The sequence below is a fragment of the Nothobranchius furzeri genome, chromosome 5, assembly GCF_043380555.1.
Source record: "Nothobranchius furzeri strain GRZ-AD chromosome 5, NfurGRZ-RIMD1, whole genome shotgun sequence".
NCBI lineage: Eukaryota > Metazoa > Chordata > Actinopteri > Cyprinodontiformes > Nothobranchiidae > Nothobranchius > Nothobranchius furzeri.
The window spans coordinates 870,745-894,489 of record NC_091745.1 but is presented as its reverse complement, the minus strand read 5'-3'; the positions used below and the strand labels follow the sequence as shown (position 1 = coordinate 894,489).

The following is a 23,745-nucleotide window of genomic DNA, read 5'->3' as shown; positions in this document are numbered from 1 at the left end:
GTGCTTCCGTGCTATGCTAGATGGTTTTTGCATATTTTGCAGGTCACCCGTCTTTTCAAGGCATCTAGAGTAAAGTGCTCCCATACTCGTGAGGTTTTTGTCCGGGGTTTCTCTTCAGTTTTGTCGCTTCTATTTTTCTTCCGTATTTCCTCTTGTTCCGCCATCTCTCACAGCAAGATGAGCATCAGTAACGTGATACGTCATGAAAACCGAGGGCACTCATTGGCTCATTTCTTCTTCTACGGCTCCACTGGTAGATCAGTGGCTCATTACTGCCACACACTGGCGGCAAATTTAACAGCTTGTAACCGATGTCAGATTGTGGTAAAAATAGACTTTATGCAGTAAAATATGATTATTAAACAACTAATCGATGACTAAAAAAGTTGTTAACTATTTTAATAATCGATTATAATCGATTAAATTGATTAGTTGTTTCAGCTCTACTCCTAACACATGGATTTTCTGCTTCCTGACCACGTGACGTGTGACGTACACAGATGAAGAACGGCTTTAGAGCTGGGATGTTTCTTCTCATTATGCGGAGCCTCACTGCCTTAATTCTACTTGGCATTGATTCAACAAGGTGCTGAAAGCATTCTTTAGAAATGTTGGCCCATATTGATAGGATAGCAGCTGATGGAGATGTGTGGGATGCACATCCAGGGCACAAAGCTCCCGTTCCACCACATCCCAAAGATGCTCTATCGGGTTGAGATCTGGTGACTGTGGGGGCCATTGTAGTACAGTGAACTCATTGACATGTTCAAGAAACCAATTAGAAATGATTGGAGCTTTATGACATGGTGCATTATCCTGCTGGGAGTAGCCATCAGAGGATGGGTACATGGTGGACATGAAGGGATGGACATGATCAGAAACGATGCTCAGGTAGCCCGTGGCATTTAAACAATGCCCAACTGGCACTAAGGGGCCTAAAGTGTGCCAAGAAAACACCCCCCACACCATTACACCACCAGCACCAGCCTGTACTGTGGTAACAAGGCATGATGGATCCATGTTCTCATTCTGTTTACGCCAAATTCTGACGCTACCATTTGAATGTCTCAACAGAAATCCAGACTCATCAGACCAGGCAACATTTTTCAAGTCTTCAACTGTTCAATTTTGGTGAGCTGGTGCAAATTGTAGCCTCTTTTTCCTGTTTGTAGTGGAGATGAGTGGTACCCGGTGGTCTTCTGCTTTTCATCCGCCTCAAGGTTGTGCGTGTTGTGGCGTCACAAATGCTTTGCTGCATTCCTCGGTTGCTACGAGTGGTTATTTCAGTCAAAGTTGCTCTTCTATCAGCTTGAATCAGTCGGCCCATTCGCTTCTGACCTCTAGTATCAACAAGACATTTTGGCCCACAGGACTGCCGCATACTGGATGTTTTTCTCTTTTCACACCATTCTTTGTAAACCCTAGAAATGGTTGTGGGTGAAAATCCCAGTAACTGAGCAGATTGTGAAATACTCAGACCGGGCCACGCTCAAAATGGCTTAAATCACCTTTCTTTCCCATTCTGACCTTCAGTTTGGAGTTCAGGACATTGTCTTGACCAGGAGCACACCCCTAAATGCATTGAAGCAAACGCCATGTGATTGGTTGATTAGATAATTGCATTAAGGAGAAGTTGAGCAGGTGTTCCTAATAATTCTCTAGGTGAGTGTAGAATGTTTGGTCAGTTAGATAGAATCTGGACTAATCTAAAATATTAAAATGTGTTACTCGAAGAAGGTAAACCAAAGTGTAATGTTTTTAGGTGTATTTATTAGTTTTCCCTACACTAATTTACCAAAGTTGGCTGCCTGAATGTTTTTTCTTCACAAAAGCATCACTACAACACTGAACGGTAGCAGCACCACAAAAACAAACTGCCAGATGCGTCGCCTCGCTTGTTACGTTCAGCTCCAGCAATCCGCTTTTCTCCCACCTCCGCTTGCTGTTACCACCATAACAACTTCATAATCAAGAAAATACACTTGATTGTCAAGTCTAATGCTTTTCCTCCCCCCTGCAGACATTTTCACCTTTTAGACATAAATACTTAAACTGTTACCGGCACAGATATCAATATATGATGTCTGTGGTTACCGGTAGCTCGTTCAAACAGCAGCCGGCTCTAGACTTTGATTGGTTATTTTCTCATCTAGTTTGGCAAGCCATTATGACATTTAATCAGTAACAACTGGCAGTAATATAATGTATCATTTTCCAAATAATAATCTTACTGAACATTTTTGAAAATAAAGATATGAACAAATGGAAATCAATCAATCAATCAAAGCTTTATTTATAAAGCGCCTTCCGCAACCCTGTCAGGAAGCCCAAAGCGCTGAACATTGTACAGTTGTATGTAAATATATTGAATAAATCAACAATAAAAGAAATTCAAATTACAAAATACAAATTACAAAATACAAAATGGAAATTACAAGATAGATGAAACATTCTGGTAAAGGACAAATGTGTGAAACACAATTGGATTGAGTGGATGGATTGAGTGTACCAATGAAAACTGTGGAATGGATTCAACATAAAAGAGGGCCAAAATCAAAGATGTTCTGGAAACGCCAAGCGGAGGAGGTGTGTTTTTAGGTGATTCTTAAAGACTGGCAGAGAAGGGGACAGCCTGACTGAGGGTGGCAACTGGTTCCAGAGTAACGGTGCTAGGACTGAGAAAGCCCGGTCCCCACGGGTACGACACCTAGACCGAGGGACAGCGAGCAGGCCTTGGTCAGAGGAGCGCAGAGCACGTGATGGTGAATGTTTGTTCAGGAGAGTGGCCAGATAGGGGGGACCACCACCCTGGAAGAAATGATAGACAAAGACGAGGATTTTGAATTGTGAGCGATAGCAAATCGGAAGCCAGTGCAGAGAGGCCAGAACTGGACTGATGTAATCCCGTTTCCTGGTCCCAGTCAGGAACCTGGCAGCGCTGTTCTGCACAACCTGTAGGCGACGCAGTGATGACTGACACAACCCAGCATATAGAGAGTTGCAGTAGTCAAGCCGAGAAATAACAAAGGCATGCAGTACCCGCTCCAGGTGGGCTCTCGACAGCATAGGCTTGATTTTTAGCAAGGCGTCTCAGGTGAAAGAAACTGGACCGGGTCACAGAATTGATGTGAGCATCAAATTTAAGTCCTACATCAAGTTTCACCCCCAAACTGGTAACAACTGGTTTTGAGTATGGAGAAAGAGGGCCAAGATCAGCATAACGATCCACATTCCTCCTGTTGGGGTGAAAAACAATGAGCTCTGTCTTTCCCTCATTCAGATGTAGATAGTTGGACATTAGCCAAGACTTCACCTCATTAACACAGGAGACAAAGGACTGAATAGAGTGACCTTTCTCCTGACACAATGGAGAGTAAATCTGGCAATCGTCAGCATAGAGATGGAATGATAGGCCATGTTTACGAAAGATTGACCCCAGAGGTAGCAGATAAATGGCAAACAAAAGAGGACCAAGGATCGACCCCTGCGGGACCCCCCAGCGGATCCCCTCCCAAGAAGAAAAAACATCACCCAGTTTAACACAGAATGTCCTGTTGTGGAGATACGATCTAAACCAATCCAGAGCTGACCCTTTGATCCCAACCCATCGTTCCAAGCGATCGAGTAGAATCGCGTGGTCAACTGTGTCGAAGGCTGCTGTCAGGTCTAACAACAGAAGCAGCACAGATGTTCCCTGATCTAGTGATAGATAGATGTCATTTAGGACCCTCAGTAGAGCAGACTCTGTGCTATGGCCAGACCTGAACCCTGATTGGAAAACCTCAAACAGATCAGAGTCAGCTAAATGTGAGACCAGCTGCTGATAAACGACTTTCTCAAGCAGTTTAGATGTAAAGGGCAGGGTAGAGATAGGCCTGTAATTTTCTATCACAGAGACATCAGCACCAGGTTTCTTCAGGGTCGGCCGAATAACTGTTGCTTTCAAAGCAGCTGGGACCACACCTGTGCTGAGGCTCCCATTGATAATCTGACCAAGTGAAGGGCCAAGGCACGGAAAGGCAGCCTTCCAGAGACGAGGCGGCAGAACGTCAAGTGGAGAGCCAGATGGCTTCTGCCTCGCAACTAGCTTACTCAGCTCAGAGTATGAAACTGTACTGAGGGAGCTCAGGGTGGGTGGTGATGGAGGAACTGGAACAGGGTCAACAGAGTTACCAGAAATGACTGCTCTAATGCCCGACACTTTATCAACAAAGAATTTGTGAAAAGCTTCAGAGTTTCCAGCAGCTGTAGGAGACATGGAGCTAGGCTCCTGATACACCAGAACAGAGTTTAGTGTTTTGTAGAGAATCTTAGGATTATTGGAGTTTGTCTCAATGATGTCTGCAAAATAGGCCGTTCTGGCAGCCCTCACAGCATCCTGATAAGCAACCAGATATGCTCTGAACAACTCACGCGAGACCTGTAGGCCATCCTTTTTCCACTTTCTCTCCGAGGATCTACACGCCCGCCTACAGGCCCGTGTGACATCAGAGAGCCAAGGCTCCCTCCTAGGTCGAGACTTGCACAGTTTGAGAGGGGCAACCACGTCCAGGACCTGATTACAAAGTACATCCAAGTGTTGTGAATAGTGATCAATGTTAGATGGATCTGGTTAAAGGTCTCTAACCTTACAGACATACAGTCCACAAACTTTGAAATAGTTTCTGCATCCAGGGCTCTGAACCTAGTAGCTGGAGCTTCACACACAGGGACAGGACATGGCAACGTAACATCACAGAGTATTGGAGAGTGGTCAGAGAACACAGGAGGCAAAGTCACAAGGTTCGTGACGGGTAGACCATAAGAGATAACCAGGTCCAGGGTGTGACCCCTGGCATGAGTTGGGGATGATACCCATTGAGTTAGATTGAATGAATCTAGCAAATTAAAAAAACCTTTAGCAAGCACATTATCAGGTCAGCAGATATGGATGTTAAAATCACCAAAAATAGGACATAGTCATATTTTAGGATGCAGTCTGCCACAAGATCACAGAAATCATTAAGGAAGTTAGAGTCAGTCTTTGGAGGCCGATAAATCAGCACGACGAGCAGGCGGGGGGAGATGCACAGCTCAAATAAGCACAGTTCAAAGGAAGAAAATGACATGGTGGGTGTAAGCTGTTTACAAGGAAAGCTGGATTTAAAAACAACAACCAGCCCTCCACCTCTGCCCCGTGGTCTGGGGGTATTAAAACAGGAGCAGCCAGGTGGTACCAGCTCCAGCAGGGCGCTTGAGTCACCAAACGGGATCCAGGACTCACAGATGCAGAGAAAACCCAGGTCATGCTGAATAAAAAAGTCACGAAGAATAAAAGTTTTGTTCAGCACAGACCTGGCATTGACCAAACCAAACCGGGTCTGCAGCGGGGCTGCAGCACCAAGATCGCGCACGGACCCAGTCCCCTCTAACTCTGTGCCCGTAACCGAGCGCAGATTCTCCCAGCAAACCCCAGTCTGGCGTGATCTTCGAGCCGATCGGCCGTGGCGCGGTGCCGGTTCACCCTCAGAGCCGGCCGAGTTCCCTGAGCAGGGCGCCGAGTAATCCAGGAGACATCTCGGAACCATCGGGTCAGAAGCTGGGCCGAATCGGGCCAGCCGCTTGTTCAGGGATCCAGGCCGACGTCTCACGCGCCGGCTACCTCTCTTTCCTCGTCTTCTCCGATGCTTCCTTCTCGAGCTGGGGCGGACAGAGGGCCGACACATCACGGCTTGGGTGGAGGGAGCACGCGGGCAGTTCAACCAGCAGCACCGTCCGTGAGGTTCCCAGCTCGCACAGCCCGGTTCCCAGCGCGCGCTGCCGGCTACATCAACGGAAGGACGAAGCCTCAGCAGCGCAGCTCGATCATATGTCAGCAGAGGATCCACACCATTCAAAAAAGGGATCAGCGACAAGAAAAGTGCATAAAAGCCAATAAAACGCCAATAAAAACCGATAAAAAGCAAGGTATCAGTGCGTAAAGAGGACGAGCAGCTCGCAGCGTGACCGTGCGCAAGCGCCATCTTACTCCCAATCATCATTGAAATTATATCATATGGATTATATGGATATTCATACTTGAATATCCATCATGTGTTAACCCTAGCCCTGACCAGCTGTCAACAGTTAAACCTTTTTGTGTCTTTACGAAATATAATTTAGTCTTGCAGAAGTACAAATTTAAGTTTTCGTTGTTTTTGTATGCAAAAATGAATTTGTCCCAAAAACATGAAAGTATTTCGTCAACGAAATGAACACTGCTCCCAAAGAAAGTGACTAATAACAGATGTACCGTAATTTCTGGACTATAGAGCGCACCTCAACATAAGCCGCACCAGCAAAAAAAAAAAAAAAGGTTTTCTACACACACACACACACGCCGCACTCAAATGCAAGCCACTGCACAGCAGCCACATGCAGGTCTCCGGCGCACAGCGCACGTACCGCCATAACATAAGATAATTAGAAAGACGCTACACGGAAGTTTTTCGTTGTTTTAATTCAACAAAACGAATTTTAAACACGGGCGAACGTGCCTGCAAGTTTAGAAAAGAAAACAGCACTGATATCATTCATATTTCTGGATGGTTATAAAATAAAAACAGAACTGACACGTTATTACTGGTAATTTGCATGCATGTTTAGAAGAGAAGAACAGCGCTGACACAGCATTAATAAGCCCTGGATGATTAGAAAATAAAAACTGCACACAAAATATGCCTGGTTAGTAAATAAAACACACTTGCCTACCAGAAAAAGTCATTCGCTCTCATCTTCCTCTTGCACACTAAAGCCATTAAAGTCCTCTTCTTCAGTGTCGGAGTTGAACAGCCTCAGAAGGACTTCAGCTCCAGTCGCATAACGTTTTGCCGTGCCTGTCTCACTTTACTGCTGGAGAGTGCCTCTAGTGGTTGTTGGCCAACAAATATCTACACATGAGCCGCACCATGATACTGGCCGCAGGCTTCAAAGCACAGGGAAATAACAGCGACTTGTAGGCCGGAAATTAGGGTATGTAATGGTTCAATACTGTGATCGTGTCCAGGTCCCCGTTATCAGATCTTTTGTTTTGACAGTGTTATTTTCTCATGAAAACTACCCCCAAAGTGTTATTTTGTCTTCATGCATGCATTTCCTGTCCCAGCTGCTTTTTTCCTTCAACTGTGCATAATTGAGCTAAGTTATTATTAACGGCTGGATGGGTCCAGCTTTGCGTCATCATTGACCCGCTCCCCGCCATTCAGATAGTCTATAATCTGGACCCCTCGTCCCCAAGTCCTCCATCGTGTAGATGGCAGGGAGTTTAATCTCCACAGTTGTGAAAAAGTGGTTTCTTTCTTATCTAGTCTACACTTAAAATAATTCCTTAAACCCAAAAATGGGTTTTTGTCTGCGAGAGGGAAAAAGTCCCCACCAGGACACGTGGGACATGTTGGTTTGAATTTGCAGAAGGTGTGAATCAGTAGTCCCGGAGTCTGTGTTCAAAAATAAATAGTTATCATTTGACAACAGAATATTTTTATTTACTTAGGTAATGTTTTTTTTTCTCTTTAAAAATTTAGATTTTTTAAACCATGGGACAGTGTAAAAAAAGATCTGGAAGCGGGGAAGATGCTTCTAGACAGCGGTGTGCCTTGAGTGTTGCTTTTTGAAATTTTCTTTTAACAGAGATTCTTGGCATTTTCTACCATCCAAACTGTTGGACTGTTCATTAATGTTGAAACCTCAGCTTAGTGTTAGGGGTTTTGCTCCAGGCGTTGTTTACGTTGAGCAGTGAAACACTTCGATCCTGACGGGCCAGTTCTTGAACCAGCACTCCTCACTGAGGTCAGTTTGCTCATTGCCAAGTAAATAGCTTTATTTGTCTAAACCACTTCTGCTCCTCACCAGACTGCTGCATGCTTCTCATAGAATCAACGTTCAGTTTTACTGCTTACTTCTGATGACATCTTGGATTAAAAAAAGATGCAATATTATTGGCTTTCACCCCACGACAGGTCCTTACAGTGTTCAGTAGCAGCTCATGGGAGCCTCTTCTTCATCCGGTCTTTGGCATTTTTAGGCCTGCAGCAAGTTCCTGTGTAGAAATATGGAGAAGGGAGCAACAGTTGATGACATCTTTGCTTGTTATCGCGTGTGATTTCCCCCTGGTTCTAATCAGCTGGTGTTAACTTTCAAATTGCCCCCCTTGCATGTCATTATTACGTTTGTGTGTAGGTGTGTGCATGGGGGTGCACGAGGGAGAACTGAATGAGCCCAGTTGAACGACTGTTTGACAGCTTGAATTTGGCATCTCCTTTGCACAATCTGACCTGTTTCAGTTTCAGCATTCACATGGAGGAGAAATTAATCTGGTTTTGGCATGAACAATCTTGTTTTGATTTCTCTCAGTAGGAGTTTTATCTGCAGCCTCATTTCTTGTGCTTCAGTTTTAAAGTTTTAAAATGCACAAATGCATGTTACTCAGATTTCATTCATTTTCCTTCAAATGTAACCTTTAACTTCCTTGTTTGCATTCTAATAAGGAATTAGTTCAGTCTTCAAAGTGGTTTGGAAGGATAAACTCACTTTCCAGTCAAAACGTCTTATGCTATAAATCCTTTAAAGTGAGTGATTTTACAGAAGGAGAAGAAATGGGAGCAAATACAGAATCATCATATTATATGCCTAACTCCAACTTTCTATTTCTCTCTTCATCACAACCTTTAGTGTCTCCTGGCCCTAATTCCAAATTAGCTTCCACAACTAGGGTAATAATGTAGTCCAAGAGAACTGGGATGATGAATTTAGCAGTTCTGGCAGAAAATAGACCTCGCCATCTCTCCTCTGCTGCATGCCGTGTGAAACTGCAATGTAATGTTTGATTCTTATATAATGTTCAATTTATGTAGAGTTGTGTAATAGCAATAAAAGATCGCAGTTGAAAATTATTTTAGTGATTTTATTGAATGTTTTGTCATTTGATTTCATTTTCATTTATTTGTTTATAGAGCGCCTTCCTGCTGCCCGAAGCGCTGAAGACAACAGTATAAAAAACAAACATTAAAATAATAAGTGATGCATCATAAAAAGTAAAAAATACTACATATGAGCTCATATTGAGAACCAGAGCAATACAATCTTAAATGAGCTAAACATTGCATGCAAATAAGGACTAAAGGACTAAAGGACCAGCTCAGTGGCCTAGTGGTAGAGTGTCCGCCCTGAGACTGGGAGATCAGGGTTCGATTCCTGGTCGGGTCATACCAAAGACTTGGAAAAAATGGGACCCAATGCCTCCCTGCTCGACACTCAGCATTAAGGGGTTGGATTGGGGGGTTAAACCACCAAATAGTTCCCGAGCGTGGCTGTGTCTGCAGCTCACCGCTCCCCCAGGGGATGGGTCAAATGTGGAGAACAAATGTCGCACACACATCAGTGTGTGTGACAACTGATGGGACTTTAAAAACCAGGCACATCATTTAACAGACACAATCAATTAAAGCTATCAGACCAGAGGCCTAACGAGGCGCTGTGAGTCTCTAGTGCATTTTCAGTTTTGCCTTAAAAGCCCCACATTAAGTTGTGAGTCTAATTTCCAGTAGAAGGCCATTCCTCAATTTTGGGGCAACAGCAGTAAAAGCTTGATCCCCACGACTTTTGTGGTCACATTGTGTCATCTACCTTTGACCTATTCAGTGGGGGGGTGTGCTGTAATGATGCTGCTATGGGATTTGCTTTTTTAATTAATCCTCCCACCACTGTAAAACACCATTACTCTTTATTGTGTGTGTGTGTGTGTGTGTGTGTGTGTGTGTGTGTGTGTGTGTGTGTGTGTGTGTGTGTGTGTGTGTGTGTGTGTGTGTGTGTGTGTGTGTGTGTGTGGGTGAGTGCTGTTCATACTGAGATGTGATTCTCCTCAATTTTCTTTCTACCTTTATTATACATAAAGAACAAGCTGCTAAATAAGAAGAGCTGCTTAAATGTGAGTTGATATTAAAGTGATAGTGTGTATTTTCCCTGGTGATAGGGGGCAGTAGATGCCTAAATCATTTCAAGCAAGCAGAATGTTTGTGTTCAAGTAAGACCATACCAACAGATGGCCATTAGGGTCACAAATCCTTGAGATTGCAACCTCCAATCAAATAACAAGAACACCAGATTCCCTTTCTTCACTTGCACGGAGTGAAGAGGTAAATGTGTAGAAGAACAATATTTATTAATGGCGAAAGTTTTGTAACCATTTGTTGCAAATCAGTAAATGCATTCTGTCCTCACAGGCTTCTGTAGAAGAAACATTGCATCCAATACGGTGTCTCCCAGAGACTTAGATCCGCTCCCATGTGTTTTACACCAGATTTTTATGGTTACATGTTATAAAACAAATACTTTTCAACAACTGGGTATCTTCATTTACAACAACATTTCAGTGGACATTTCCAGAGATTATTGGTAAAAAGTACACATTGTCACTTTAAAGGTTTCAGATCATTATTTAAAAGAGAGATCATATCTCTCCCATCTTGGTTTCCCTACAATGGCTGCCTGTTAAATTCGGAATAGATTTTAAGATCCTCCTTCTCACATAAAAAGCTCAATAATCGAGCTACATCAGTGACCTGATTGTTCCATACGTTCCTAACCGAGCACTTTGCTCTCGGACTGCAGGTTTACTGGTGGTTCCCAGAATATCTAAAAATAGGATGGGAGGCAGATCTTTTAGCTTTCAGGCTCCTCTCTTGTGGAACCAGCTCCCAGCTTTAGTCCGTGAGGCAGACACCTTGTCTACTTTTAACCCTGCCACTGTCTTTATGGGTGACCCAGCGAGGAAAGTTAACCATTGAGCAGGATTGATGGTTTATCCCTTGAGGTCCATGTGGCAGGGGTGAGGTGGTGCTGTGGCAGGGGTGAGGAGTGAGCACCACCTCACCCCTGCCACGTGGACCCAAGGGATAAACCATCAACCCTGCTCAATGGTCAACTTTCCTCGCGGGGTCACCCATTAGGACAGTGGGAGGGTTAAGGCTAGGCTGAAAACATTTTTATTTGATAGGGCAATGGTAAAAATCTGATGTTAGCCCAGATTTGGAGAAGTGGGGGAGTAGAGGAAGGTGGAGTGTAATTATGACCTGGGTTTTGAACATTTGTAAAAACAAAATGAGCCAATTATTTGCTCCTCCCACGTGATTTACACTCATGCTGCTCTAAGTCGCAAATCGAGTGCACCACCCACACATTGATGCCAAAGTATCACATTTGTCACCATTTCTAATCACTTTTTAGACCCCTTCATGGCCTTTTTTCCCCAAAAGTGCATGGCAAACATCCAGCAACCTTTCTGGTAACCCCTAGCAGCTTTCTGTAGAACTTTGTTTTCAATCTCTGCTGGTTAGCAAAACACTAAGCTCCAGACTGCTCTTCCGGATATTAGGAAATGGACCTGTGCATGTGCATACAGCATGTGCATACAGCATGGCCGTGTTACATCGACTGACCAATCTAAAACCTTTCTTGGTGGATCTTGCTCTCTCAAGAAACTGTTGTTTTACAAGCTTAATAAATTCATGATTCAGTGAGCCCTATCTGAAGTGGATGTATATTTTATCAGGACTGCAAAATAATGCAATGAGCATGACACACACATTTGACTGTCTTCGTGCACTCTCACTCCACACCTCCAACTTGTTTGGAGATGTTTGAATTACAGTTGTCTCACATTGATGTCAGTGTAGATTTATTAAACATTTTGAATATGGGAATGGTATTTCACAACATATCCTGCACTATGTGGCATTGGTTCTTTTACCTGACCTGAGCTCTCTTCCTCTGTTGCCTTTCGTTTCTTTGAAAAGTACTTGAGCAAGTTCGTTTGAATTTGCAACACGTGGTTAATACGATGTGATGCATAGGTACATTGTTTAAGCTAACCAGTGTCAACTTCACAATCATATGGTTTTGTGATGGCCAATCACTTAAGTAACATTTTTACATAGCACTCATCACAGACGGAGAATCACAAAGTGCTTCACAGAGATCAAAAACTAAACAAATGAATAATTAACATACATAGAATCATAAGCACTGCTCATCTATACCTGTGGGTTGGTTTATCAAGTCTGAGCCCACCCACTTACACTAGGGCAAACTCTTAAGACAGCCGTGAGCTGCTTTGACCAATCATAACAGGTCATTTGACAGCAACCAATAGGCAGCCTAAGTAAGCCCGTCTACTTCCTGAACATGCTTCCCCAGAAGAATGAAAAAAGGAATGCAAGTCAATGGAGTTAAAAACACTATTTTCTAACCTTGTTTAATATGAGTCATGGATTTCACAAATGTTGTCCATGAATTTTAAAGTGCTTATTTTTGAAATGGGGCAAAAGTCATAGGTTCTGTGTGAAAACATGTTCAGGACTACAGATGCACATCACCAAATTGATGTCATTGAACCAGGCATGGAGAAGAATAGAGGACAAGTGGCTGTAAGTTCAGTGAACTTTGAGTCCTTCCTTCAGGAGGAAAGAACCACCATAAACCTGGCCATGTAGTAAGTAGCACACTGGGGGAGAGGAGATGCTGGTTATGTCATATATGCAACATGTTGACTTCTGATTTGTAGTCATAATAATTATGAATTTTATAAGCTGACAAATCTAAAAGTACATGACATGCGTGGTTAAAACACACATTAGTTTTCATTTAAATTGCATATGTGTGATTCAGGTCGAGAGGCAAAGCAGGTTAGAAATGAACTATTTTAGACCCATTATATTCTGGGGACCCATGAGACAACCAGAAAGGGAGGAGAACCCCATACCCATTCCATTTGCCCCAGAAGGTTCAACAGAAGATAATTATTAAAACAATTTGTATAAAATTGATCCAAAAGTTGTAGCCTGTATGTGCCTAAAAATGTTGATGTTATTCACCTAGTGGTTTTTCTTTCTTAATACTCTAATAGTGAAAGCTATTTTCCAGACTCTGCAATAAAATTGTAGAAATGGAGTATAATTACACTTTACCATCTACATAAATATGAACTGGGTTCAGTTTTTCATTGTGTTAAGGACTTTTGTCATAAATCATTAGAGAAAATCCAAATCCTCTCCTCCAGACAGTGAAGAACTGTGTTTCGTATTCGTCACTCCAACACGTAAAACAAGGTAGCTGCTGTTGAAAGTACTGTGAATAACTGTATTTTTTTTACATTCGTGCTCTTAATTATTATGGAAAATTGTGTTTCTAGCTGCAGCAAAAGGTCTGGGCCTCATATCTGTGTCCTACACGCATTGTTAAATAACATAGGTCTGGTCTAAAATAATAACCTTTATCTATAAACCCATCTGGAACTGCACGGGTACTTCTGGACCAAGACGAGTACCGTTAGCATGACTGCAGTAACACTGGTAACCATGTTAGCTCTGGTAAAGAAAAAACAAGACATTTGGGAAAGCTACCACACACACGCACGCACGCAGCCACGCACGCACGCACGCACAGACAGACAGACAGACAGACAGACATGATCTAGAAGATGATCCCCATAATTCAACAATAGATCCTCCGTGGACCAGTAGAACCTCCGTGCCACCCTGGATTAGTGCAAACAACGAGTCAAACCAAGGAGTTAGTTACTCCAGCATCTGGAAGATTTATTCTGGTAAGCTATTGGTTAAATATTTTCCAGAGTTGTATCAATAAATACATGCAGCGGTAAATCTGGCATCACATTATTTAATTTATCTGTAGATTACTGAATTATATCGGGACACATGATGGAGCTAAGACCAGCTGAGAACTCGCCAGCTTAGAGCTCCCAGTGGAGCACAGAAATTAAATATTTAACAAAAGTAAACAAACTTTAGCGATTTTGTTTCCGAAGATGAACAGAATCCTCCTCGATGTCCAAATCGGTTCGCGGGTCTCCTGAGTCAAACGGTCCATAATATGTCTGCGCCTCCAATAGTGATATCCAGCTTGCTTTGTCGGAATTCGGTTGAACTTCTCCGATAATCCAATATCCGTTCTTGTCGCCGTATCGCAAAGAAAAAACAAATCTGACCGACTATCAGAGGCTTCCGAAGCTACTTCTGAATGATGACACATTGTTCTCGGCTATAATGCTAACGCAGAAACACCGGAGTCAGGGGCTGTTTACTATCGCTGTTTTAGCAGAGTGCCTTGTGAAACGTCACCAGCTGCCCAGGGCTTAGACCAGAAGATAGTTTCTGAGCCGTGACAATCCCAAAACCTTTTTCAGCTGAGGTATTAATACTTCCATAATACATGCCATTCAAAGGAATTTTGCCTCTGGCCAATATACCTTTGAATGTTCAGAATACAAGTTCATGCTTTGTCTCATTGGGTTGTTGTTGTTATACTTTGTACTGAAGAAACTTAAACAATGTTAAAAAACGGTAAGTCAAGGGTTAGGGTTAGAGGGGGCTTGGGGAGAAATTATGACAAGTCTCTAAATAAAGTAAACTTTTCTAGTCACGTGGCAACTCCAACGACCCAGTGGCTGTGCTGGGTCAATGTTATCGAGCTCAGTCCGGCTCGGCCGTGATCGAGCCGAGGCGACGTCGTGCTCTGCTTAAGAAGAGGTGTTATTTTCCCGCTTCAGAAGAAGCGTCCAACGTGTTTTTACGCTTTCTCCGAGACATGTCACGTCGCTAAGTTGTTAGCACCACGCGCTAACACGTCAATAGTGCAGCGTAGCCTGCTGGAGATTTTAAGGGTTCAGATGAAACACTCGACCTCTCACGCTGCTCACACATCGATCTTAAGTTGTCGCTGTTGCGCTCACATCGTAATACAGTATTAGATGCGGTGAAAGTCAGACATGAATAAATAAATAAATTTTACATGAATAAGTGATGCTTAGCCTGGTGGGGGAGGGAAACCTGGCCTAACAAGCACTGGAGGAAACTCTGTCAAGATCGTCAACACTCGTTTATCTTAATGCTGCTGAAACATGTAAACGTAAAAGCGTTATATCCACTGCTACCTTTCTAATTTTAAACTCAGTAACTTATGCTGTAACTGCACCTTGCCCTGCCTGCTCCTCCTTGCTGCTGCCGGCTGTGATCACAAGCGACAACATAGTAGTTCCCGCTGCTTCTTCGGGAAACAGCGCAAAAAAAAAAAAAAAATAAAAAAAATAAAAACTTGGGATCTTGTAGGCGTGGCGATGGGATTTCAGCCGTGGCGGGCTGCCACGGCAACGCCTATGTAAGGGAAACCCTGACTGAGAAATCTCAAGGCTGTTTTGACTCACTGGATTTTACCCCTGTGCATGCAGTTGCACAGACATTTTAAACGTTACGCATAGAGAACATTGCGATGGTTTTAAGGTTCATGAAAAAGATTCCCAGCAGAAGTGAGCATTATCTCAGACTTGGATACCATTCTCAGTGCAGCTCACAATAAGCGCAGACTCATTAGTTGACTGCGCACGCATGAGCTGTGGAGAGCAGCATGCAGCGCCTCTTTGGGTAACAGACCAGCAGCTCTGACAGACGTGCCTTCCAGGTCTGGAAATTTTGTCTGTCTGAGAAATTTTTCATTTGGAGAAATGTTCCCCAATTGAAAACTTTGGCTGAATTGTAGTCTCAGTGTGGCTGCACAGTGCGGACTCAGCCTCTAGAACAGTGGTCCTCAATGGGCGCGGCCTCCTCTTTGTGGCCCCTGAACCCTGCTCTAGAATATTAAAAGAGCCATGCACCTGTCTGAAGCAAAAGTCCAGAACCTCATGATTATAGCCTCTTCAGGAAACCCCCTATAGCAGGGGTATTCCATTCTAGGCCTGGAGAACCGCTATCCAGCACATTTTAGTATCAACTCTGTTTAAACACACCTGATTTCAATCAGTAGGTGAGTAACGGGCTTCTGCTTCCTGATGAGCTGCTGCACAGGTGGTTCAACCACTGAATCAAGTGTGTTGAAGCAGAGAAACCACTAAACCATTCTAGATACCAACACTCCCAAGCCTGGCTTTGAATACCCCTGCCCTATAGAGACATTTGATTTTGCACAAGTAGGTGTCCTGTTCCGGTGTTTGTGGAGCAGAAGGACAGAGTGCGTTCAGGTCACGGCAGGTGAACTTGTCTAAATGTAACGTTGTGAGAATAGACAAAGTATTAATGAAAATGTAATTGTGAAATTTTTATTTATAAATACTTTTTATTTGAGAAATGAAAAGGGCAGGGAAAACTGTCGTGACCGATATTACTCTGTTGGTCAGAATGGCAAAAAAAATGTCTAGCGCTACGTCTGAATGTAGGTATTGCGTCCATACCTGCTGGTACTCCACTTCACTGCTATAACTTGCACTACAATATATCATCCTTAAATGCATTTTGTGATAAATAATTAGTCCTTTTTTACTGTGCCCCTCGTTTTGTGATTTGTTTCAGAAGAATATTGCTTTTGGTTTTTAAAGTTTGTATTCAGGCATGTGTCCCGCCGGACAGTGTCAGACATTATGTTTAACAGGCTACTGTTAATGAAAACTGATGAAAATTCATTTGTTTTGTCGGTGGCTTATTCTGCTCTCAAGCTACTTGAACTGCAGCTCTCGACAGTACGGCAATAATACACACAGATGAATTGAACTTTTGGCTCTCATTAAAACAAAACACTGCAAAAAAATGCTGAAGTCTGACTGTGGAATGAGGGTGTTTCAAATTGTCACTTGTAGAACCATGCAGGTGATTTTGCCGTAGTGTGGATTCAGGCAAAAAGTAGATTTATAAAAATTTCTCCCGCTTTATCGATGGTTTGTGTTGGAGCCACTGTGCACTGTTGTGGTTGTCTTTCTGTCCCTGAGCTATTCTTGACTGGGAACCAGCTAATTGGAAGAAGTCCTGGAGGTAGTGCAGAAACAAAGAAAAGGAGAGGTAAAAGAGAAGCACAGACATTGTGTATTCTCAGCATCCAGATGAACCAGAATAGATGATTTATTACAGCAGCATACTAGTCTAGGATCACTTCCAAATCTTAAAATCATACAATGCATGCTGACTACATACATGGACATGGACCTATTGAGTTCAAAGACAGCATGTTACAGTGCCCAACTAAATTTTTTTGTATTCATAATTTTGTTTTTATTTTTTGTTGTAAGGCAAGAGCATGTAAAACAAAAATACCCGAGTGCCATAAAATTTCAGTCCCATGCCTTTTAAAGATCAGTGTATGGATGTATGTTTGCTGTATAAAACAAATGTGACGCATTTCAACAAGGTTTTTGTATGCTAGAAAGAAAAAAGAGAATTGATGACAGCTCGTTGAAACTTCTCTATGCTCTTGACCCCGCTGTGATAACGGAGTCCTTCGTCCACTATGCTTTCCTCTTTCAGACCATCATGGAGCAGTTCAACCCCTGCTTACGGAACTTTGTTGCCATGGGGAAGAGCTACGAGAAAGCCCTTGCAAGTAAGCTATTTTTCTTTCTCTCTTTTCTTTCCACTCTGGTTCACTCCAGGTTTAGGCATTCCGCCAGGCCGCCACTCTTGTTCTCTCACTTTCTTTCTTTTTAGTCAGAAGATGAAATTAACTCTCATGCCAAGCAGTCTTGTCTTATCAAGTAATGTACATTTTCTGTTATGTCCTGTTTGCTGTAATGAAATATTTTCAACAAAAACCTAGAAACATCTAATCTGATGCAGGAGTGAAGAGAGCTCTCTGACAAAATACTTTCAGAAGTGGATTTCACATCCGGAGCTCTTTCATTTCCTCTTGAAATTAACTATTTCTACAAACTACCTTCACACATTCTCCCTCTCTCCAACCCCCTCTCCTTTTCATCTTTCAATCCAAAATATATACACACGGTCAATAATCCTGGATTTTGTCTACCTAGGGAATAGACTGGTAGAGGTTCACTGAGCCATTGAAGGTCCTCTGCAGGAGTAGCTTACCCCCCTAGGGACTTGGCCAATCTGGGAGAGCACACTTGTATCCATATGGTGCAATGTCTGAAATTGAACACCAGATTTGGCAAAAAAAGAGCTTTCTTCTATACCTGGGTATGGTAGTCTTTTAGATTTTGCATCACAACAGTCTATCACTGCATTACAAACTGGCTGATAAATATAAAAGGGAGAAAAATGTTGTCTTGACCTGATTAAGTGGTTGCCTCTTTCCCTGAGTGATCTATTTGAAATAAGCCCCCTCCCCCCTTTGCTAATTGACCAGCTTGCATTAAAGTCTTGTAATCCCCTCCATCTGTCTCTCTGAACCCCTTAACACATTTTTCATTTGTAGCATCCACTTAAACCTGGCTTTTATACTGAGCCCTTGCTTAAGACGTTGCTACATCAGCAGCATCATAAAGAAGGAAGTGTCTGTTGCTTAGAAATCAGCTTCCCACCTTCCCTTCGGCACAACTATCTGCCACGCATGCGCAAACTCCCAGGAACTGGCATGCCTCCGTACACATTTTCGATTCTGAGGCAAGCTCTCAGTCTATCTGGTGTAATGAGCTCAGCTAAAAGGTTCTGAAGTCTGCTCTCAATCCTCTGGTGTTCCTCATGGTTGAAGCAAATGTGTGCAGTCGTTGCAGCATATTCAGCTGTAACTGGGACTAACATTAGCAACTGTCTCTCACATTGGAAGACTTCTGTTGCATGAGTGTCTGCATCTGTCTGTTAGAATTAGCTTACTCCTGCCGGTCTATTGTTGTAAATGTATCTTACACCTGGCAACTGTCTCCAGGCACAGGTCCAATCTGTCACCTGGATAGCTGTTGAGTTCACTTTCAAGCAGTGGGCATTATTCATCAGAGGTGGGCTGCTTGGTGGGTGACTAACAATCGGGCAGAAATCCCTGGAAGCTCAAACTGACCATTGCAACATTTAAAGCCCAAGTGTGTAAAAACGTTGGACTACACGCAGTTCAGAGTAGGCATTGCAGCTACGGTAGACCACGTGCATCAAAAAGACAGTATGTCATTGTTGCGGCGGTTGCATGGCTGGGGGGAGAGGGAGACCTTGTAGCACTGACAACTCCTTTGGGGGCCCCACACAGAAAACACAGCTTTCCGCTTTCTGCAAGTAGTATCTACCGTTTCTGCTGCTTCCAGCAGTCAGTGTCTCTCTCAAGGAATCGAGAGCCTTCTCTCTGTGTGCCCTCTTAGCATAGAACGAGTCTGATCAGTCATTTGCAGCAGCAGTGTCTTCTCGCTCCACTGCTTCCACTCTTTACCACTGTTTGAAATAATCTGAAATTACCTCAATTGATCTGTGCAGCTGTCATTGCTCTTGATTTAGTTGGATAATAAAAAGAAGAGATGGCTGTTTATTAGAACTTACTTCAATGACCCTTTTTGTGTTTGTTTCTGCACAGCTATGTGTGTCTTTGAACCTTCACATGCACGAGTCTACTAGTGATCGTTAAGTGTTTGCTTTACAAGCAGTTTGAGCTCCACTGGAGGTCTTTATCTCTACAAGTAGGGAAAATCCTTTTTCACCCCCCCGCAGTGCAGCATGAGCCACATCGCAAAAGACCCACGCCTCCCACCCTCATGTTGAAAGAAAGCGATGAAACCTTAATTCATCCTTCAATCATCAGTCTTTCCAAGTCGGGGTGTTTCCCAAGTGCATTCACACAGCGCTGAATAAAGAGAGGAGGAAAGTAAACACACGTTAACAGCAGCTCCCTTCCTTAACAGAACAGTTGTGTTTTTGAAGAGCTAATATTTGATTCTCGAAGTCTTGTGACCTATAAATTGTAGATCAAATTTAGCTCCAGAATTACAAAAAATAAATAAATAAAAAAAAGTCCTTTTTTACCTAAAACTTGAATTCTATTTGGAAATCAGTTTCTTTTAGTGTTTGAAGCAGATGAAAAAATTATTTGAATATTAAGGGTTTTTTTGTGTTCCAGGCCCATGTACAGTTGTTTTTTATTTAGCTGAAATGCTTAAATATTTTTATCTTTACATGTTAGTGATGCACGAGTCATTCAGTTCAATTCAACTTTATTTTAGGGCCGGGACTTTAACGCGTTAATTATGATTAATTAGAAAAAAATAACGCGTTAAAAAAATCACAAATTTAATTGCAGCTTGCATTTGGAGCAAGGCGGAACCTTTGTCATTGCACGACTTCCTCGTAGACGGAATATCACTGACGCACACAACAATGCACAGTGTTAATGGCTACTAAAACGGAATAAAAACAGAAAGAAGTTGCCTTGCTTGGACTGATGCAGGATTCAGGAAACACGCCCGCCTCTTTTCTTAACTTGTAAAAAAAAACTTCCAGACAACAACGAAGTCCGTGTCACGGACATTTTTCTGAGATCGATACTGCTGCGGCTGCCCGGTGGCAACGGGAACTTTACAAAAGTAGCGGTAAGCTATATTTTTAACATTTACGTAACATCTGTGCAGCGCTGAAAGCACCAGACAGAATAATTCTGTGTCCTAACAGTAGTTTATGAAAGTAGTCAGACAAACGAGAGGCACCTGGCTGCCGCTGGGAGAACGCTCCGTGTTCTCACTACTCTGTAAACAATCACAGACAACGTGTCTTAACATTGAAAACAGAAGTTTAAGTTAAAGCAGAAACACTCTAAAACTTTTCTGATGATTTTCTAAACAATTGTGTCGGGGAGTTATACGTTTCTGAGACGAGTCACTGTCTAAACATCACATGCATTACTATCATTAAGCAGCGAGGTGTGTTGAAGCTGTCATCAGCTAAGGGGCGGATGCTTAAGTGCATCAGGGGCAGTGAGGAACGAGGAAGTTGTGATCAGGCTGGATATCACACCAGATTCGCTGCTGCAGGTGTGAATCTGCGGGTCTGCTGCATCCCCTTCTTAACGTGACATCAGGACTTCCCATGTAAGGAAGGTCTGCTCACCTGTTCGTCAGATCATTATTTCCTCGCCATGATCTTTTATCTTCCCATCATCCTCCAGTCATCCAACTGGAACCAGCTAGTGTTCCTGATCATTCTCAGAATATGACACGCCTGCTCTGGTGTTGAAAGTTAGTACATTTAAGTCCTAGATCATATTTGTGCCTGTTCTACTGTCATTTTGAAGGATTATTATTTATGTGTTTTTACTACATTAAGAGTAGAAATGCTTATAAAAATTCCCAATTATACAAACAAGTAAAACTGGAAAAATTAGAATCTGGTGCAAAGTCAAATTTATTTCAGTAATTCAACTAGACAGAGAGACTATTTAAATGCTCAGGAGCCCTTTGCAGGTGTTTTCTATTTGTAATTATACATTTAGTTGATTTGGGTCTTGTTTCATATCACACAGTGACATTTGAATAATTAAAATGCATTTTTTATTAAAAGCTTTAGTTTACAGTAATAACCATGTCTAATGTTTGATCATCTGTCTCATAATTTCAAAGTTTTGCTTTGAGAGCACATTTTCCTGAATGATTAAAATGTGATTAATTTAGATTAATTAATTTCAAAGTCTCTAATTAATTAGATAAAATTTTTTAATCAAGTCCCAGCGCTAGTTTATTTATAAAGCGCCAAATCACGACAAAAGTCGTCTCAAGGCACTTCACACAGTAAACATTCCAATACAGGTCAGTTCAGTAAGCCAACCAGTAAAAAGTTTCCTATATAAGCCAGCAGGTCGCATCAAGTCACTGACTAGTGTCAGAGTCTTTACAGCAATCCTCATACTAAGCAAGCATGCAGCGACAGTGGAGAGGAAAACTCCCTTTTACCAGGGAGAAACCTCCAGAGGATCATGGCTCAGTATAAGCAGCCATCCTCCATGACTCACTGGGGATCAAGAAGACAGAGCAAACACACACACACACACACACACACACACACACACACACACACACACACACACACACACACACACACACACACGCACACACACACACACACACACACACACACACGTGGTGCTCGCTGCAGAACCACAAAGGCGGAGCTGCACCAGAAGGTGGAGCTGCACCAGAGTCAGCCCCGCCCATTTCATCTGCGTCAGTCCAAAGAGGGTGTTATAGCTAATATCATCTAAAATGCAAGATTGAGGATGGAGTTAATTGAACATTTTTTGTAAAGGTTCGGTATAACTAAAAATTTTAATTTTGAAACTTGTTACCATGTTATATCGTCATTTCCTCATAAGAAATACGCCCAAGCCGTTTTTGGCCTCATTCATGCATTTTCCTCCCATCTCCGCTTCAATTTGGTCTCCTCCCCCTAAAGCGGGTCTGGTCTTGGTTCTCAAATCTGGATATTCTGTGAATTTTCTAACAAATTATTTCTGAAATGACTTCTACTGAGACACCGCCAGAAAAACCATACATCCCATCTACAAAGACACACTGGATGGCACAATTACATGTGACGCCACTTGACTGCCATCAGATGTAGTGGTGAAGTGGTTATGCAGTCAGATTGGCATGCAGTTTTGTGCAGGTTCGCCTACCAGTAGAGGCATTAACTTTTTTCTTCCTTTCTAGCTACACTTGCCAGTGCTATTTTACAACCATTTATTGGTATACCGTTTAAAATATAATGACTCGTGTTTTTTTTTTTTTTTTTTTTTGTGCATTTAGCCAGTGTGAGTCCATTTGTGAGCAGAGTTTCAACTAAAATGCTCTTTAGGAACGACCAAATTCAAAGAAATTTTAGAGACATAAATATTTAGCAGAAAATAAACATTACAACTAAAATATAAACAAATTAAATATTACAGCTGGCTAAATAAATTGCTGCCGACCCCACCAAGAGTCGAACCAGCATCAGCAGAGGGTAAAGCAACACTTAAATCAGACAATCATGCCACTGGACTACCAGAGCCCGCACAATGATAAGCCTTAAATGCTATTGTAGGCCACTTTTGTTGGAGCGGCTGTGGGCAGACATTTGCTAAAAGAAACCTTTTTGTTTCGGGATATATTCAGGCTTTGTCATGTAGCAAGTTATATTTATCTTCTTTAATTGGAGCATAGAACATAGCATTAACACTTCTAAACTAGTTTCAGCCATAATTCATGCGGGTCAGGTTAGTTTGAGATAAAGTTAAAAAACAAAACTGAAGCAGTTAGTGGGCTAGGCTGAGTTTGCGTGAATGGGCGGGGCTGATTCTGGTGCAGCTCCTCCTTTGTAGTTCTGCAGCGAGCACCCTGTCGGAAATAATGCAATTAATGAGCAAGTTGTAGAAGAAGGTAGTCGAGTGTGGAAAGTGGTCAGTGTGTCCTCCAGCAGTCTAAGCCTATAGCAGCATAACTACAAAGATAACTCTAGATAACCTAGTCTTTTAGATGGAGGCATGTTGGAGGCAGGGCAAGGGAGAGCCGTCTTTACCGACTGTACACTCCATCTCCCTCTACTCCCCCACTTGTCCAGATCTGGGCTAACATCAGATTTTAACCATAGGCCCTATCAAATAAAAATGTTTTAAGCCTATTCTTAAAAGTAGACAAGGTGTCTTGCTCATGGACAAAAGCTGGGAGCTGGTTCCACAGGAGAGGAGCCTGATAGCTAAAAGATCTGCCTCCCGTCCTATTTTTGGATATTCTCGGAACCAATAACCAATAAACCTGCAGTATGAGAGCGAAGTGCTTTGTTACGAACGTATGGAACAATCAGGTCACTAACGTATGATGGAGCTTGATTATTAAGAGCTTTATATGTGAGAAGGAGGATCTTAAAATCTATTCTGAGTTTAACAGGTAGCCAATGTAGGGAAGCTAAGACAGGAGAGATATGATCTCCCTTTTTAATTCTCATCAGAACTCTAGCTGCAGCATTTTGGACATGCTGAAGACTTTTAACTACA

General features: G+C 42.6%; 1 protein-coding gene across 5 annotated transcripts in view; it reads left to right on the top strand.

The window, feature by feature from the left end:
* Positions 1-23,745, top strand: part of LOC107378276 (BAR/IMD domain-containing adapter protein 2) — a 131,777-nt gene that overhangs the window by 18,831 nt on the left and 89,201 nt on the right. For all 5 annotated transcript variants that reach the window (XM_070551323.1, XM_070551325.1, XM_070551322.1 and 2 more), the window contains exon 2: positions 17,319-17,394. In XM_070551323.1, coding sequence (XP_070407424.1) covers positions 17,319-17,394 — 76 coding nt within the window. The remainder of the gene's footprint in view (positions 1-17,318; positions 17,395-23,745) is intronic.